Genomic DNA, 19,858 nt, shown 5'->3' with positions numbered 1-19,858 from the left:
GAATGAGGTAATAAATGAAAGCAGTATCAGTCATGAACATCATCTCTTTCAGAAATATCCTGTATACACGCTGGAGCTTGCTGCTGGGGATATGCAGGGCGACGGTCGCGTAGGCAATGGAACAGCGGTTATTACTGTAACGGACAGGAACGACCACGCACCCCAGTTTGAAAAGACCTCGGTAAGGCAGTTAAGGTGGTTTACAGCAACAGTTACTCAGTAATGGATAAATACTTTTTTCCTGCATTTTCTGGCCTGAAAAGTGTTTTACATAATAAATATGTTGATTAGGGCGGCACGGTGGTGCAGTGGGTAGCGCTGTCACCTCACAGCGAGGAGGGCCTGGGTTCGATTCCCTGCCCGGGTGACCTCTCTGTGTGGAGTTTGGATTTTCTCCGGGTTTCCTCCCACAGTCCAAAGACATGCAGTCAGGCCAATTGGACATGCCTAATTGCCCCTGGGTGTGTGTGTGAGTGACTATCTCTGTCTGCCCTGTGATGGACTGGCGACCTGTGTATGACCGCTGGGATAGGCTCCGGCACCCCCCAATGCTGAGGGAGAAGCGGCTTAGAAAATGGATGGATGGAATATGTTGATTACTACAGTCAAATGTCCAGTACAGAGCTGTATATAAAAAAAAAAACTTTGAGCATGTCGGTGTGGTGCTATAAAGGTTGTAGCATAGTTTTTTAGCTTTTTAGAGATTAAAACAACATAAAATGCTACAAAGTAAAAATGTCAATGGGTAGAAAATCAGTTGTTTAAAGGTTTGTATCAGTGTTCATTTTGTGAAATGTCCAGTTCATTTTATCCACAATAATTCAAGTTCCCCACCAGGGGGCACCTATTAGAGCACAAGTAGCATTTTTCTGCAGCTTTGCGCAAGGAAACCCACACCAGCAGGAACACACGCATGTTTGGAATCATAAAATTCCAAACAAGAAAGCAAATAGTTTAATACCTAAAGGTGAGACTTGCTGTTATTTAATATTAGTAATAATATTGATTATATTATATTGATTAATATTGATTATAGTGATTTTTAATTTAATCAACAAACAGTATTAATATTACAAACAGGCTAAAAATGATATAGGCAGTAGAAACAGCAGGGGGTGCCTCGACTCCATTCAGGAGGATTTTTGCCTTTCAGCAGGCCAACTATAAAATCTCTAATCATTTCTGGCAATATGTGTTACATTACACATATTAATTACATTACAAATGTTATTTATTACATTGTAAGGTCCTTTGTTTACAGACGTCTGTCATTGTCCATGTTCCCTGATGCACTAACATTAAAATAAACACTAGAACTGAAATTAGCTGTGGTGTCAGGCTGGACAACCAAGTGGTTGGATAAGCACTATTATACTTTCGTATGTGTGTGTGTGTGTGTGTGTGTGTGTGTGTGTGTGTGTGTGTGTGTATATATATATATATATGTTCACTAATAATGATATATATATTTATATATAATCATTATTAGTGAATATTCTATACGTTTTCTTTATTCAAATAATGTGTCTTGGGTGACTAAGACTTTTGCACAGGGCTATATATATATATATATATATATATATATATATATATATATATATATTATACAGTAATAAACTTATATATTATACAGTAAAATAACCTGTTCTTTTTGTGGCATCACAAAAACCAACACATTTATGTGTATCCATCGATTCAGCCTAAAGCAGCTATGAATGAGGCACAGTATTGTAAGTTTGCCCATTGTCCCCCTGCTTGTGCCCATTTCCTCCCCTCTGTTGTGGCCATGTGCTTTTGTTTTGTTTCCTTTGTTCCGCCTTTTCCCTGCCTTCCCTATTAGGATTCTCACTTGTTTGCAGTCTCTGTCTCCTTCCTCTCCCAGGTGTTCCCTATTGTTTTTAGTCTATATCAAGCCCTTAGTTTCAGTGCATGGTTGGCTGGTCTTCATGTTACTGTGTTACTTGTGGTGGTTATGCGCCTGCCCTGTGTTGTTTGTTGTTTCTACCAGATTATATTGTTTATTGAAGTTTGCTCATTCGTATCCAGCCTCATTACTTACCTTGACAAGTACAGGATAGCCAATCAGACAGATACGAATATACATAGACCAGCCTGTTAAAGCTAGACAATTTACAAGGAAAATGAGAACAAGGGTGACAGTTTCCGAACGCTGTATAGAGAAACATGCATGATGGCTGAATACTGAGCATTTCAGGTCAGCTCCAGTATTTTCCATTATTTACCTTGGATTTGAATGTGTCCTAAATTTGGTCCATTTTAACAGATCAGGGTCCTAACGATAGAAAACCCAATTTTCCCCAGTTTTGTCCAGCAATCTTGTGTGTAAACATTATAGTTTCAAAATGTCCTGTTCCCTCCCCAGTCTGTACAGTCCACACCTGGAAACTCAGCTGCAAATGCAGCCTGCTTTGAATTCAGTGTTTCAAAGTGGATGTTTAAGCACCGACTGCTTTGTTAATGAGCCGTAATACAGGATGGCCAATCAGAACATAGTTAATTTACATATATCAGTCATCAAAGCACAGTATCAAAAGTCATAACTGGACCTCAGGACGTGAGATTTGGGCCCTTTAAAAATGAAGAAACTGATTGAAAAAGCCTGCGACCCTGACGGAGAAGCGGCTTAGACAATGGATGGATGGATGGATGGATGGATGGATGGATGGATGGATGATTGAAAAAGCTTCTCACTGTGCAAGTAATGAAAGTAAATGCGACTGTACTATTGATGCACTTTTGTTGTTTGTCCTTCAGTACACCGTGTCCGTCCCAGAGCATAAAGTAGGAGCTTTAGTGGTGAAGCTGCCGGTCACTGATCAAGATGACCCTCAGTCTCCTGCCTGGACAGCCAAGTTCAGGATTGTTAATGACACTGGTGGATTCTTCAACGCTAGCACAGGACCAAACAAGCAGGAGGGCATCATCACCACTGCTAAGGTACTTCAGTGATTCTGTAACAGGTGTATCTAATGCTGCCCAAAGAGAGTCATTTGGAGATATTTTAAGACGACATGCGGTCATAATCATTGACCCCCTTGGTAAAGTTGGGTAAGAAGGTTAAGGTGATGGTGAAAAATGTCTGGTTATATAAGAGGAAATCTAACCTTTAATTAAGGTAAATTTAGCCCAAAAAGGGCAAAAATCCTTATCATTTTCACAAAATCATGTGTGCCATAATTATTGGTACCCCTTCATTTAACACTTTGCCCCCCCCCCCCCCCCCACAAAGACCCACTTTTACCAATAATTCTGCAGCTGACTGTAATTAAATACAGAGGTAGATTTTTTGATCTGTAATTAATAAAATAAATGAGTTTATTATGTGATTTATTTATTTAGTTTTTTGTGTCTTCTATTAATTTATTCATGCTTTGCATTTAACATTCAGCCATTGGACTTCGAGCAAACCAGCCAGTACACTCTGTTGGTGGTTGTGGAAAACGATGTCGTCTTTGGCAAACCTCTGCCCACTTCCACTGCCACGGTCACTGTGGATGTTCTGGATGTGGACGAGGCTGCAGTAACTGAGGAGTGTTCAACGCCACTGATCCCGTCTTGTTGAAGACTGAGCCTCCAATCACACATAACTAAATCAGTGCCGCCAGGATCTCATGGCCTTTTTTGTGATTGTTGCAGGTTAATACTTGAGTCTGCGGCGGCTTTTGTGAGGAACTGCAGCAGGATCTGCACAGTTGGGAACCTGCTTAGCTGTAGCCCAATAGCTCTCTAATATAATGTACAAATCCACAGTTTTAACAGTAAAAGGGAATAAAACATTATTTTAATATTAATATTAATTAGCAAGCAGTTCAAAACTAAATCCCTCATTCATTGTCTATCAGTTTCATTTCCTTTCAACGTGGTGATTATTGCCTTTGAAACACAGACATCCAGACACTTTGTTGGGTTACATCATCACCGATATCTGACTATGTCAGCCTGTTGCTCAGCCCTACTCAGTGTTAGTCTCTAATCAAGCGTATGATCTTTGACACAGAGAGGAACCCTCAGGGCCTTCCAGACCTTCAGAGACGGCCTAATGATTTCAGGAGTCTAAAAACTACAGCAGTACTCTGGTTTCATTATTAAGTTTAAGATGGAAGCAAGCTCACCTTAGCCGCCTTATCTAATGATCTTGATCAGTTACCTGCCTTGAGATTTGATGAAATATGACGCTTTTATTAAACAGAAGACTCAACAAATAAATATGATTTTTTCAGTATTTGTTGTGTCCACTTTGTTGCTTCATTCCAGCTTCCACTCTTTTCAGGAGACTCACTTTCAGCTCCTCAAAGAACCTGCAGACACGCCTCCAAAGCTCAGTCTGAGAAGCTGGTTGATGATTTTCTGAACTAATCAAACCCATTCAGTGGTGCTGAGGTCTGGACTCTGGGGTGGTCAGTCCACTGTTCAGCTTCTTTGTTTCATGTGTCCGTCTCCTTTACTCAGTGAGGTTCTTCTTGATCAGCTACACGTCCTTTCAGACCCACAGCACTGAGTGGTCTTCTCACAGTGGAAGGATGGACAGAAACACCTGTGGATGTTTTCAGATCTGAAGCAGCTTGATGTTCTCCTCTCTCTCAGAGATCAAAGCTTTAAGGGCTGTTTATCTGATGAGGGCAGCTTTGGTGTCTACCAGCTCTTCCAGGTGGTTGTAAGGAGTCCCATTTTCTCAAAGATGTATATCTGCTGTGTCACAGGTTTTTGTGAAGGGTTATCCGCTGCTCGTTTCAGTGTTTTAAAATGTCTGTGGTTTCCTTCTCATGTCTAGCTTTCAAACTCTCCAGACTAGCTGTGGTTTTAAAAAAGTGGTATCAGAAAAAAAAGGTTTCCGGCAGCACTTCTCACACTGTACAGCCTAAAGCTTCAAGCAGCTTCTAGATGTTTGTGAAATCTCACCTACTCATCAGATCAGCATGACCATGATTCTGCTTCTGGCTTTGCTTCAGGTGAGTAAATAGATAAAATCCTCCCAGATTTCTGAAATGGGATTTTTTTAAATGATACCTTTTTATGCAAAAGTTAACGCCAGACACTGGCCAGCGACTGACCCTGAGGAAGCCTCGGTACAGTAAAATATTGACATCATTATAGTCATACAGTTAGTGGTGTAGTGTTACAGTTAATACAGTTAGTATTTATACACAAGTAATTTAGTTTATATATATATGTATTTTAATGAATACAAATCAGCAAATTAACTTACATGCGTGGGTGACCTACTGTGATATACTGCAGAAAAGTCTTATAGCATGGACACAGTTATCAAATCAAAAATCAAAAGAAATTAATAACATTTAAGAAACTTTCAAGAGCATTTAAGATTGTAGTAGTTTCTGAGGGAAATGGTTAACTTACCACAGGTAAAGTACTGCATTACAGTAGATGTGTGACAATATGGTAAAAGGTTAAATACAAAAACATTTATAATTAACAAAATCTTGATTCAAAACATTAAATGTTGTAGCAGTTGCTAAAGTTCTATTCACTAAATGTTACAATATTATGTAAAATTTGTAAAGTATGGACGCAGTAATAAACTTAAATCTATAAAATCGCCCTGGTTTTGTGAAATGGGCTGTGGAGATTGTATTTTGTGCATTTTGTGTGTCCATATATGAATCTTGTACCTCACTCCAGATAATAGCCAACAGGGCCGAGTCGTCAGCATGGCTGCACCACAAGGGACCAGACCCTGAAGATGCAGCAGTGGCAGCGGCTGGTATAAAGATTTTCCATTGTGTTCACCTCACACTGTTTCAGCTCATATGAATCAAAAGTGGGGGGATACGTGGGGCAGGAATGATTAGAAGCTCACTGTAACCTTTGTCATTAATTAGGCTTTTTACTCTTGCTTCAATTCTTTTATGTGAGGTTTATATACAAAACTGTTCCATAACTTTTTAAATAAAAGTGATATAGTTAAAAAAACATCATAAGCTTTTATGCAGTTCTGGATTAATATAAAAATCCGAATGAATACAAAATACTTCTCAAAATCTGGATTTTTTTCTTTGTAATTTATGAATATAAGCGTTAATATCTATATCTTGTCACTATCGAACCCAATAGAAACTGAGAAAGTGTTGTGTGCTCACGGAAGATGTGTGTGTTGTGTAGCAAATATGTTGGGCGCAGAAAGAAAAGGAAAGGGTGTTCCAAAGTGACAAATATAGCAAAAGAATGGGAAAAAAAAAAAAAAAATATATATATATATATATATATATATATATATATATATAAATAAATAATAAAAATAATAATAATTACTTAACATAACAAAGTCCACTATGCTGACTGAACCCCCATTAATTATTATATACAGACATGTAAAAAAAAAAAAAAAAAAAAAAGAAGAGAAAAAAGGCGTTTGTGTACACAGGTGACCTGATCAGTATAGCCATGGCGTGGTTTCCTGGTCGTGATAAAGCTGTCCGTTTATATAGAGTTTATCCACCGCGATGATAGCTCGTGAACCTTCTTGGATGTGTTTTTTCCGGAGAGGGAACAGGATTTTGCGTCGCTCCAGGATCTCTTTAGGAAACTGATCGTTGACGCTGAAGTCCGTTCCTCTCAGCTCCCGTCCGCGGCTCTTCACCAGCTCTTTCTGCTTGAAACGTTCAAATTTGGCTACGATTGGTCTGGGTCTGTGTGCCCCGGGTCGCTTAGCTCCTATACGGTGAACACGATCGAAGTTGATGGTTTTTATGGTGTCCTCCTGGAGCTTCAAGTAGGCCTGCATGAACTCCTTCACTGTCGTTTCCGAGTTTTCTTCCGATTTCTCCGGTAGTCCTGAAAACACAAGGTTGTCCCTCATGCTGCGGGCCTGGAGCTCGGTGCCGGTTTCCCTGATTTTTTTATTCTCCTCCGAGAGCCAGGTCATTCCCTTGGTGAGGGAATTCACCGACTCTCTGAGAGCGGCGTTCTCCACAGCGAGTGCTTCCACCTGCTGTTGGCTGAACTCTACCGACTCCCGGAGAGCCTGAAACTCCTTGTGGAGAATTTCCAAAATGGAGAGGCGAGCGTCGAAACTGGACAGCTTCTTATCAATGGACTCCAAAATATCCGCCATTTCGCGGGACTGAGAAGAAGCCCCTGGTGAATCTTCTGGGCGACCCATCTTGGTGGATGGAGCTCCTTTGCTGCCGGACGGAGTCGGAGTGTTGGTTGGTTTTCCCATGACGACTCGTTCGAAACACTCGTCGATGTAAGTTTGCAGACTGTCCAGATCTTCTTCACCATCCTCCAGTGTACTTCCGGTAGTGAGTAGCTTATTAATATAAATTTTATAGCTTTTAAAGTTGTTTTATAACTGTTTATATCCTGTTCTCTTCCTCCTTCCTCCTTCCTGTTCTCTTCCTCCTTCCTCCTTCCTGTTCTCGTCCTCCTTCCTCCTTCCTGTTCTCGTCCTCCTTCCTCCTTCCTGTTCTCGTCCTCCTTCCTCCTTCCTGTTCTCGTCCTCCTTCCTCCTTCCTGTTCTCGTCCTCCTTCCTCCTTCCTGTTCCCTTCCCGGGGGTTCACAGGTTTTTGTGAAGGGTTATCCGCTGCTTGTTTCAGTGTTTTAAAATGTCTGTGGTTTCCTTCTCATGTCTAGCTTTAAAACTCTCAGACTAGCTGTGGTTTGAAGAAAGTGGTATCAGAAAAAAAAGGTTTCCGGCAGCACTTCTCACACTGTACAGCCTAAAGCTTCAAGCAGCTTCTAGATGTTTGTGAAAACTCACCTACTCATCAGTACAGCATGACCATGATTCTGCTTCTGGCTTTGCTTCAGGTGAGTAAATAGATAAAATCCTCCCAGATTTCTGAAATGGGATTTTTTTAAATGATACCTTTTTATGCAAAAGTTAACGCCAGACACTGGCCAGCGACTGACCCTGAGGAAGCCTCGGTACAGTAAAATATTGACATCATTATAGTCATACAGTTAGTGGTGTAGTGTTACAGTTAATACAGTTAGTATTTATACACAAGTAATTTAGTTTATATATATATGTATTTTAATGAATACAAATCAGCAAATTAACTTACATGCGTGGGTGACCTACTGTGATATACTGCAGAAAAGTCTTATAGCATGGACACAGTTATCAAATCAAAAATCAAAAGAAATTAATAACATTTAAGAAACTTTCAAGAGCATTTAAGATTGTAGTAGTTTCTGAGGGAAATGGTTAACTTACCACAGGTAAAGTACTGCATTACAGTAGATGTGTGACAATATGGTAAAAGGTTAAATACAAAAACATTTATAATTAACAAAATCTTGATTCAAAACATTAAATGTTGTAGCAGTTGCTAAAGTTCTATTCACTAAATGTTACAATATTATGTAAAATTTGTAAAGTATGGACGCAGTAATAAACTTAAATCTATAAAATCGCCCTGGTTTTGTGAAATGGGCTGTGGAGATTGTATTTTGTGTATTTTGTGCATTTTGTGTGTCCATATATGAATCTTGTACCTCACTCCAGATAATAGCCAACAGGGCCGAGTCGTCAGCATGGCTGCACCACAAGGGACCAGACCCTGAAGATGCAGCAGTGGCAGCGGCTGGTATAAAGATTTTCCATTGTGTTCACCTCACACTGTTTCAGCTCATATGAATCAAAAGTGGGGGGATACGTGGGGCAGGAATGATTAGAAGCTCACTGTAACCTTTGTCATTAATTAGGCTTTTTACTCTTGCTTCAATTCTTTTATGTGAGGTTTATATACAAAACTGTTCCATAACTTTTTAAATAAAAGTGATATAGTTAAAAAAACATCATAAGCTTTTATGCAGTTCTGGATTAATATAAAAATCCGAATGAATACAAAATACTTCTCAAAATCGGGATTTTTTTCTTTGTAATTTATGAATATAAGCGTTAATATCTATATCTTGTCACTATCGAACCCAATAGGAACTGAGCAAAGTTTCAGTGCTAACTCAGTGCTGCTCAAAAATATAGGCACCTTACTGATTCCCTCTATTTTTGCATCTTTGTCATACTTAATGGTTTCAGGTCCTCTTACAAATTGTAATGTAAGATAAGAAGAATTTGAGGAAACACCAAACACAGCTTTTAAAATGCTCATTTCACACATTGAAGGAAAAATGTTTTGCATCACCTACGCAAAAAAAATATCTGTACTACAATGTTTAGCAGCAACAACTGCAAATGAATTGTTTCTGTAACTGGAGATCACTCTTTCACCTCACTGTGGACTGTGGAGGAAATCTGGTCCACTCTTCTTTTCTTTAATTGAGCCACATTGGAAGGCTTTACAGCATAAACTGTCCATTTAGTCTTCAAGACAAGACACTTTGTTTTTCTTCCATTGGTGGATATCTGATGGTCGTCTTGCTGCATAAGCCAATTGACTGAGGTTGATTGACTTTTTTTTTTTCTTTCATGACTCCTGAGTCATTGCTGTACTCATGGAGGAGTTTTGGTAGGCCGGTCATTTCTGGGAAGATTCGCTACCGGTCTATTTGGAGATAATGGCTCGCACTGTACTTCACTGGACTCACAGTGCTCTAGAAATACTGGAAATATGTCAAAAGATTTCTCCCAGGCCGTCTTTTGATTGTGGCGTGAAGTGCAGCTCATTGAGATTGTTTATTCTATCTCACAGTGTTGGAAAGTTTCTTTTTAAGTGATGTTTAGATTCAACAGGGCTTGCAGTGACCAGGCCTGAGTGTTTCTAGTTGAAGTGATTCTAGATGATGTTAGATAACTTTTTTCCTTCAATAAATGAAATGATCCTTTAAAAGCTGTATGTTTAAACTGTTTACGAAATTTTTTTCTGTTATATTTTGGAAGACACATCGGGGTGAGTTACTTTTTCACAGCGCTGTTTATTCTGGGTTCAACCAACCATTCAAATTATGTCATATTTAGGTTGGAATTCTTGTGGTGAGTTCACATCATTAAATTTTTGTATATATTTGTATATATCCAAAAGCTCTTTATTAGCCTTTGCTATTTCTTGTCTATGGCTGCATGACTCAGAGAAGGTCCTCAAACCACCCCAACCATTTTCAATCCAAATGTAAACCCTTCAACAGAGGCACTGAAAATGTTGGCTTTATTTCAGTTGGTTTTATGTTGATGTTTTTGTAATGCAAGGGCCTTCCCAGACTGTTCCAGTTCTGGAGTTTCCAGCATCTTCAGCGGTGTTGAGAAGGAGAAAGAGAGAGTGGATCATTCCACCCATAAGAACCCCAGAGAATTACAGAGGACCTTTCCCCAATCACATAGTGCAGGTATGTACACTTGACCTCTAATTTAAGCTGAAATCCTTTTATAGGTACCAACGTTAATTTGTACTAAATAGTCTCATCTGTGTCCAGATTAAGTCCAGTTATGCTAAGGAAGCTAAGATGGTTTACAGCATCAGTGGTGAAGGAGCTGATCTGGACCCAAAAGGACTTTTCACCATAAATAGAAACAATGGCTCGCTCTATGTAACAAGTGCACTAGACAGAGAGGCCAAAGATAAATATGTGGTAAGACGTTGGATCTGCTGTCAGAGTTATCATGTTACTATGAGTAACACACTAAAAATACTGTAACATAAGGAAAATCTGTCCTGCCTCTATTTAACATGGTTTGTATTTTTATTCATTCAACAGCTTCAAGCTCATGCTATTGCAGCTGATGGTGAGGACCGGGAAGATCCCGTGGAGATTATTGTCGAAGTGATTGATATGAATGATAATACGCCTGTTTTCACCCAAAACCCTTTCCTTGGCACTGTTCCAGAAGCTTCAGCAATAGGTAGTTATATTAGTTGTGTACTTGTTTGATAAGGCAAATAATTATAATGGCTTTCAATGTTGATTCTCTGGTTTGCTGTGCAGGCAACATTTCATGATCTTCATTATTCTCTTTCTGAAGGATTTGAGTTCATGACGGTCACAGCTACTGATGCAGATGACCCCAACACTGACAATGCTGATATCAGATACTCCATCCTCAGTCAGAGTCCACAAGAGCCAGTCCCAGCCATGTTCACCATTAATCCTGTAACTGGAGTGATTCGAGTGAATACTGCAGGACTGGACAGAGAGGTGATAATAATTACACACACATTTCCTAAACCACTTATCCTTCTGGGTTGTGGGGGTGGGTGGGGACGGTGTGCTGGAGCCAACCCCAGCGGTCATTGGGTGGAAGGCAGGATGTTTAAGGAAAATACTACAAAGACATTATAACAAATGTTGAAACATTGAAATGTTATTACTTGTTATGACTGAAGTGCCCTTGAGCAAGACACCTAACCCCCAACAACCCCTGGGTGCTGCAGATAGTGCTATCTATCGCTCCAGGCAAGTGTGCTCACTGCCCCCTAGTGTGTGTGTGCTCACTAGTGTGTATGTGGTTTTTCACTTCATGGATGGGTTAAATCGTCATTGTCATTGTTACCCGCTAGTCCAGATACAGTCGCGGAAGCAGTTGAGAGAGCAGAGAATCCTAGACGACCTTCTCCCCCACAACTTCCTCCAGCTCATTCCCAGGGACCCCAAGCCACTCCCAGGCGAACTTGGAGATCTAATCCCTCCAGCGGGACCTAGGATGACCCCGGGGTCTGATACCAGTAGGCTGTGCCTGGTACACCCCCTCCAGGAGGTGTTCAGGGGGCATCCGGATTAGATGCCCAAACCACCTCAGCTCACTCCTCTCAATGCGGAGGAGTAGCAGCTCTACTTTGAGCTCCTCCCGGATGACCAATCTCCTCACTCTATCAAACAGAGTGTAGCCCAACACCCTATGAAGAAAGCTCATTTCCATTGCTTGTATTCGCGATCTCATTCTTTCGGTATTAACCCACAGCTCATGAACACGGGTAAGGGCCGGGATGTAGACAGACCAGTAAACAGAGAGCTTTGCCTTTGGCTCAGCTCCCTCTTCACAATGCAGTCCGGTACAGTGACTGCATTACTGACCGTGGCAAACTCCCATGCCCCCTCAACAATCTGTTACAGGGTGAAAAGCTGGTCCATTGTTCCAGGCCGGGACAGAATCCGCATTGTTCCTCCTCAATCCGAGGTTCAGCTATCGGTTGGAGTCTTCTCTCCAGCACCTTGACATAGACTTTCCCAGGGAGGCTGAGCAGTGTGATACCCTGATAGTTGGCCCACACCCTCCAGTCCCCCTTTTAAAAAAGATGAAATTTCCCCATTTTGGGATTAATAAGAGTATCAGTGGTGACAAGTCTGGACTGCAGGGAGGCCAGTTTAGGCTCTTTTAATACAGTGCAATGCTGCTGTAATACATGCAGAATATGGTTTGACATGGTCTTGCTGAAATAGGCAAATCCTTCCCTGAAAAAGATGTCGTCTGAATGGCGGCATATATTCAGCATTAATGGTGCCTTCACAGATGTGCACATCACCCTTGCCATGTACACTAATGCACCTTTGTACCATAATGAATGGTGGCATTTAAACTGTGCACTGATAACAAGCAGAGTGGTCTTTAGCCCAGAGGACACAGTGCCCATGATTTCCAAAACAATTTCAAATGTTGATTCGTCGGAGCACAGGACACTTTTCCACTTCCCCTCAGTCCATTTTAAATGAAGTCAGGCCCAGAGAAGGTGGCAGTGTTTCTGCATTCTGTTTATATTTGGTTTCTTCTTTGTGTTTTAGAGTTTTAACTTGCAATTGTAGATGTAGATTTTTTTCTGAGCCCATGCAATGATTTCCACTACAGAATCATGTCTGTTTTTAATGCAGTGCCAAAGATCACGGCTAGCAAATACTGGTTTTTGGCCTCACCCCTTACATACAGAGATTTCTCCAGATTCTCTGAATCTTTAATGTTATTCTGTACCGTAGACGATGAAAAACAGAAGTTCTTTGCTGTTTTACGTTGAGAAACATTCCTCTTTAATTGTTGCACTATTGGATCATGCAGTCTTTCACAGAGTGATTTACCCCTCATCATCTTTACTTCTGAAAGACTCCACCTCTCTGAGATGCTGTTTTATACCCAATCAGGTTACTGACACATCCAAATTTTCTCAATTGAAGTAAACAATCAACTGTAATGTCTGTTAGGAAGTTAAGAATATTGTGCCAGGGCTTTGTGCTGTTTTCCAGAGCGTCACCACTCTGCAGTTTCAGTGTCATTTGCAAACGCTTTAGCCAAGTGCGCTAATGTTAATCCGCCTAATAAATAGATGCACATTCAGAACTGTCTCCTCATTATTTACCACAATTCATCACTGTAATATTGTATCTAACGAGTTTTATCAAATATTGACACCTGAAGGTAAAAAGAGGGGATGTTGGAGACGTGTATGCCACATCGGAGTTCTTAAAAAATGCTATCAAAAAAACAAAATAAAATCAAGCCAAAGTACCGTTTTCCATGTAGACACCTAATGCCATTATGCCACTTATAGTGAACTGTGCTGCCTGACAATCACTGCATAAAACTTTAGAAACAGAAGTTAAGAGGCTCTGAGGTTTATCTTAGTTAAGAAGATATTTAGGATATTTTGGCAACTGAGGATGTTTCTGTCATCTTATTTCCAGAGAAGAAAACTGTATAAGATTATATACTTAGGAACTGTTGTTCTGTAATGGCTTCTGTCCTAACTTCAGTCTTAGCTGAAGTTACCATGACAACAAAGCAGAAAAGATGTGATCTTAGACTTAAGAATTTTCTGTAATATGGCACCAGGTGTTTCCTTTAGCATTAAACAACTTTACCAGCCTTTTGTTGCCCCCATCCCAACTTTTTTGGAATGTGTTGTTGGCATCAAATTCCAAGTATGCATATATTTTTCAAAAATTATTCACTTCCACTCTTCTGGGAAGGCTTTCCACAAGGGTTAGGAGTGTGTTTATGAGAATGTTTGATTGTACTTCCAGAAGTGCATTTGTGAGGTCAGACACTGATGCTGGACGAGAAGGACTGGCACACACTCTCCACTCTAATTCATCCCAAAGGTGTTCTATGGGGTTGAGGTCAGGACTCTGTGCAGGCCAGTCAAGTTCTTCCTCACCAAACTGGCTCATCCACGTCTTTATGGACCTGCTTTGTGCACTGGTGTGCAGTCATGTTGGAACAGGAAGGGGCCGTCCCCAAACTGTTCCCACAAAGTTGGGAGCATGAAATTGTCCAAAATCTCTTGGTGCTGAAGCTTTAAGAGTTCCTTTCACTGGAACTAAGGGGCCGAGCCCAACTCCTGAAAAACAACTGTTGTGGTAAAATCAATCACTCGGACACTTGAAGCCTCTGAGTAACTTTATTGAGAGCTGTAATACTGGAGCGCTGCTCCGTACAAACTGGGTGAGCCCTATATACCCGTCCCCAAACTAGCAGAAAACAAAAAAGGTGCCTTATATGGTTAAATTTTATTTCCTTGGTGCATTTACACGCAAACAGTCACTGTTTGCCACTGCCAAATACATTGTGTTCCCAACTCATAACTGACAGAAACACTATTATTTCCTGTCACACTCCCCCCTTTGATCCTTCTGGAATCACTTACTCACATTTGACTAGAGAGCCACTCAGGAAATGTGGTGTCATCCTCTGAATCATGGAATGATGTCATCATCAGGCGGGGATGCGGCTGCATGCAGGAAAGCCTGCATGGCCACAGTTCTAACCAAACACTTTGAACACACTGAAACAAGACATGGTATTAAGAGAAGCAGAAATATGAGAGTGCATACAACAGGGACTATTATTGCTAGGACTTTTACTGTCCACCCTATTATCATGGCCTCTAACCAGTCCCACCATGAGCCTCCAACATCTGGAGGCGGCGCGACCACATCCCTCATGTGGGCAATGTAGTCAGTGATGTTTTCACTAAGTTGAGGGATGTAGAAACAACACGATGCATTCAAAATGGTGTACGCGTCTGGTTGCCACTTGGCTTACCAGGGTGTCAAAGGCGTTCACCCACTGCAGGTGTCTGCCTCTTTCATCCTTATAGAAGTAGTCAGAATCAAACCATCCTGGGTTCCGGGATCTATAATTGGCAGTGTCTGTTTCTGGGGGGTGCAGGCCATCCACTTGCGTTATATGTGGTTCCGCCTTTTCCCGCTGCTACACAGAGCGCAGCCACAAGGAAAACTAGCACACCCATTGCTCAGACTTCTTGATGGTCCCCAAGTGCTAGCAGTGCAGGATAAACCCACTTGCACTCGTTGCACTGGTTCCGGTCAGGTGCTCTGGGGTGCTAATTACCCGGGCTCTCGCTCTGTCCCTCAATCGGGGCCTTCTTGCAGTGAGTGTGATGGACCCACATCGCTCTTCCTTCCACCTTAACTGCTGTATGCGTGACCAGCAGCACCTGGAATGGGCCTCTCCACCTAGACTGGTTCCACCTCATCCTCCTCAGGTCTTTCGTCAGACCCCACTGGCCTGGCTTGAAATCGTGGAGCGGGAAGTCAGCTGGTTCTGGTAAAACCGCCTTCACCTGCTTAGACAGAGTGGAGAGAGATTTGTGCAGACACATGCAGTACTGAATGAATGAGTGTTCTGCAGTGATGGAATCCATCATCGAGGCAGGACCTATACCTGTATTGGGGGTCGCCAAAGACAATTTCCAATCGCACTGCACCCCGTGTGCCTTTGTGGTCTGGTTTGGGCTTGCCACAGAACCAGAGAAAGCACTTTTGGCCATTTTAGGCCGGTGCTCTGGGTCATTTTTGCTAATCCCCCTTTGATAGTGCCGTTGGCATGCTTTACTGCCCCAGCACTAGTTGGGTGGTAACTACAATGCTTCTGCATGTCTATCCCTAGTGCTGTTGACATTTGATTCAGTGCTTCTTGCACAAACGGCGTGCCATTGTCACTCGAAATTCGCTTAGACAGACCCCACCTGGGAATAATTTTTAACACATAAGTGTTAAACACATAAATAAAACATCTTGCTTCCCTGTAGGAAATGCCTCTACCCACTTCGCGAACATTGTTTCCCTTCAGCTGGTGTTAATTCAATGAAATCAATCTGCCAGGGCTCGGTTGCTGGAGGATGTCCTGCCAGGGCCGTTTGTTTCATGGTCACCCCTTTGGGGCTGTTTTGAGTGCATGCTAAGCAGCTAGAACAAAAATTTTGAGTGTGTATGGGGAGATTCTGCTCATACCAGTGTTTCCTGACACTTTCAATAATCCCCCCTTTGGACATGTGGTTTCGCCCATGTACAAACTTGATCAGCCCGAGCTTGTACGCTTTGGGAAGACATGGCTTACCTGTTGATACATGATACCACACTCCGTTGCTCTGCACACAGTTGTCTCACTTCCATGCTGCCTTTTCTTGTGCTGTGGCTGCAGTCTGAATGTCAGTGAGCGAGGCGGTTGGGGCCGGATGCAGCTGCGTCAGTGAAAGCAACTGGCACTTCCCTTTTTTTCTGTGCAGCAGCTTTCGCCGCAGCATCAGCGCGCTCATTTCCAAGACTAATAGGGTCTGTGCTGTGTGTGTGCGCAGTGCATTTGCAAACAGTGATTTCTGAGGGTAGAAGCATAGCATGTAGCAGGTATGCAATGAGTTTATCATGCTTAAAATATTTACCAGCGCTCATGAGAAACTTTCTATGTTTCGAAATCATTCCAAAATCATGTACCACACCCCATGCAAACCTACTATCAGTGTAGATAGTAACTGATTTCCCTTTTGCCAATTCACAGGCCCTAGTGGTCCTTGTCAGGGCCACTAGTTCAGCTGTTTGTGCTGAGTATGAGGTGGGCAATGTGCTCGATTCCAAAATGTCACATTGTGAAACTACAGTGTAACCCATGCGGTTAGTTCCTGTTTCATCCCTTGATGCTGAGCCATCAACAAAGAGCTCTAGGTCAGCATTCGGCAAGGGTTCCTCTTTTAGGTCCTGTCTGGGTGAGCAAACCTCATCCACCAGGGCCATGCAATCATGCGGCTCCCCATCCTCCTCCATTGGCAGGAGGGAAGAGGGGATTAGTGTTGTACACCTCTTAACCGTCACATTTGGCATTTCTAATAATGCCACATGGTACCTTAACCATCTTTGACTTGACAAATGTGAGACCTTTTGATCTTGCAAAATGCTATGCACAGCGTGTGGGACCAGCAGAGTGAGCGGGGAGTAAGTCACGATATCTCGAGATGCCACTACCACTCTCTCTGCTGCTGCCACGGCCCACAGACAGAGAGGAAATCCCCTCACCACCGGATCCAGCTTTCCTGAAAAATACGCTACAGGTCTCAGCCTGTCCCCGTATTTCTGACACAAAACTGACGTCATATAATCCCCTTTTTCATCCACTGTTTGAATGAATGGTTTTGTTGGGTCTGGGACCCCCAACGCTGGGGTTATTTGCAAAGCTCTTTTCAACTGCACAAATACTTTCTCAGCCTCTTTAGTTCATTGCAAGTGAGTGGTGGAACCCTGCTTATTAGGGATTATATCCCTCAAAGTGCCCTCTAACTCCACATAAGACGGAATGAACGAGCGACAATACGAGCACATTCCTAAAAATGACAGCAATTGGCGCTTTGTCACAGGTTTTGGCACTTTGGCTACGGCTTTTGCCCTGTCTGGCGCCAAAGCATGTTATCCCTCAGGATGTGCCCTAGAAAGGTGATGGTTTACACTACTGCAATTTGGATTTACTGGCCTTGTGGCCCTTTTCCGCAAGGTGTCTAAGCAATTTCAATGAGGCTTCATGACATACAGCCTCTGTTGGGGCAGAGATGAGTAAATCATCCACATACTGAGTTAGCACAGCCCCCTCGGGCATCTCCAAATCCTCCAAGCTGTTTCTAAGAGCAGCGTTGTAAATTGTTGGGGATTCGCAGTAGCCCTGAGAAAGCCTCATAAATATATATATGATTTACCTTCGAATGAGAACGCAAACCAGAACTGGCTATCTGGATGGACTGGAACACTGAAAAAGTCATTTGCCAGATCCACTACAGTGTAAAATTCTGTGTTATTTGGTATTTGACCCCAAATTGTATGTGTATTTGGAACCTCTGGCACCAATGCCTGCACGGCAGCATTCACAGCTTGTAAATCCTGCACGAACATCCACTCATCCCTGCCTGGTTTCTTGAAAGGAAAGATTGGTGTTCGTACTGGGGAATCAGGGCAGGGTACAATTACTCTTGCTTTCAAAACTGATTCAAATACTGGCCTGATTCCTTCTTTGGCTTCGGGCTTCGGAGGATACTGGGCCTGTTAGGCCTGTAAGTGCTCATAGGCTGTATTATCACCTCTGAACATCCCTTAATTAAACGAAAGTCATGTTTTTATTTAGCCCACTGTCTGGGCTAAAGCCAGATCTACATGTTCTTGCTGAACCGTGAGCATCTGAAAATCATAAAGTGACTCAGCTATGAGCTGCACTACACGGTCCACCCCATGACACACCGCAATGAAATGCGAAATGATTGTAATACTGGGTTACACTCTGGTCCAGCTATATCAGTGGGCTGCCAGTGGATGTCTTGTGATTGTTTCAAGATCCACAGCCCCAAATTTTGCCATGGGTCAGCCTCATTTGCCTTTCCCAGAGAAATGTGGGGGTGAGAGCAAAACACATCATACAATTCCTTCTGATTTGAATTTAGTTCTATGGTCACTCCCACCCATGTTTCGTACCAATACATATGACTGGTGGACAGCTTCTCCCCCTTCAGGACCTGTCCAAAAAATTTCCTTTCATAGGGCCCGTCTGGGCCTTCTGAGACATGCACTGTGCAGTGCAGCTCATCTGGAGCCATAAAAATGAGGAAGTGTGTGTGTACAAATTTTTTCCCTGCAAATTTACACTGAACTGGTTGAGATAAAGGTTCTGAAACAGCATGTCACCCCGCTCCCAGAGTGGTGGCAATGTCCGCTCAGGGGACGATGTAAATGCTTCTAACTACTGAAAGTGCAGCATCTAAAGTGCTGAATCTACCAAAACTTCATATCTTTTCCCATCACATACATTTCAACAATAGGCAAAGCTAATAATAATAATAATAATAATAATAATAATAATAATAATAATAATAGTTCAATTTATATAGTGCCTTTCACAAACCCAAGGACGCTTTACCAAATGATCCGAAAATAAAATACATAATCAACAATAAATAAAACAACACAGAACACACAAACAGCTAGCGAGGGAGTCAAGCTAAGTGTGCTTGAATACAAAACATATACTTGCAAGTCTGCAGCAGTTGCGGTTTCCCCCTGCCCCCGCCCCCGTCTGGCCCCGGCTCTGCCCATCAGTCCACATCTTCCCTCTCTTTTTCTCTGTAACGCTGCCTCAGCTGGCCTCGGAGTGGGCCTTCGCAATCTCCTGGGAGTGGATTGCCCATGGCGTTTGGACAATTCCTTGCAAAGTGACATGAATATTCCCTCCTTATGACATATGAAACACTTGTTCCACCAATTGTCCCCTTCTTGGCCTCAATACTGTCCTCTTCCTGAGCCTCTGCCTCATCCATGCCCGTGCCCTCTTCCTCTCTGGCTGACAACTGGATGGCCTGCACCATGGTCAGCATGGCATCTTGGAGGGTTTTGGCTTCCTTTGCTTCTTCCTGCACACACACCACTACAAAATACATTGTGTTCCCAACTCATAACTGACAGAAACACTATTATTTTCCATCACACAACCCTACCCCATAATCCCCCCTCCACAAAACTTGTGGACAATGGCACAATGCAGTCAGACAAGTACCGTTCTCCTGGCAACTGCCAAACCCAGACTCATCCATCGGATTGCCAGATGGAGAAGCATGATTGGTCCCTCCAGAGAACATGTCTCCACTGCTCTAGAGTCCAGTGGCGGCGCTTTACACCACTGCATTCCATGCTTTGCACTGCGCTTGGTGATGTAAGGCTTGGATG

The 19,858-nt window shown here is 42.4% G+C and overlaps 1 protein-coding gene across 1 annotated transcript in view; it reads left to right on the top strand.

The window, feature by feature from the left end:
• The window catches only part of LOC108443510 (cadherin-1-like), a 28,224-nt gene that overhangs the window by 3,746 nt on the left and 4,620 nt on the right, over positions 1–19,858 (top strand). Inside the window, exons 7-17 of the mRNA XM_037534311.1 lie at positions 53–181; positions 2,776–2,958; positions 3,410–3,578; positions 4,793–4,872; positions 6,524–6,751; positions 7,718–7,792; positions 8,493–8,574; positions 10,134–10,270; positions 10,358–10,513; positions 10,640–10,784; positions 10,905–11,077. Coding sequence (XP_037390208.1) covers positions 53–181; positions 2,776–2,958; positions 3,410–3,578; positions 4,793–4,872; positions 6,524–6,751; positions 7,718–7,792; positions 8,493–8,574; positions 10,134–10,270; positions 10,358–10,513; positions 10,640–10,784; positions 10,905–11,077 — 1,557 coding nt within the window. The remainder of the gene's footprint in view (positions 1–52; positions 182–2,775; positions 2,959–3,409; positions 3,579–4,792; positions 4,873–6,523; positions 6,752–7,717; positions 7,793–8,492; positions 8,575–10,133; positions 10,271–10,357; positions 10,514–10,639; positions 10,785–10,904; positions 11,078–19,858) is intronic.

This window comes from Pygocentrus nattereri, chromosome 25, assembly GCF_015220715.1.
Source record: "Pygocentrus nattereri isolate fPygNat1 chromosome 25, fPygNat1.pri, whole genome shotgun sequence".
Classification (NCBI taxonomy): Eukaryota; Metazoa; Chordata; class Actinopteri; order Characiformes; family Serrasalmidae; genus Pygocentrus; species Pygocentrus nattereri.
The sequence above is the reverse complement of the archived record's forward strand: the minus strand, read 5'-3'. Positions and strand labels throughout refer to the sequence as shown.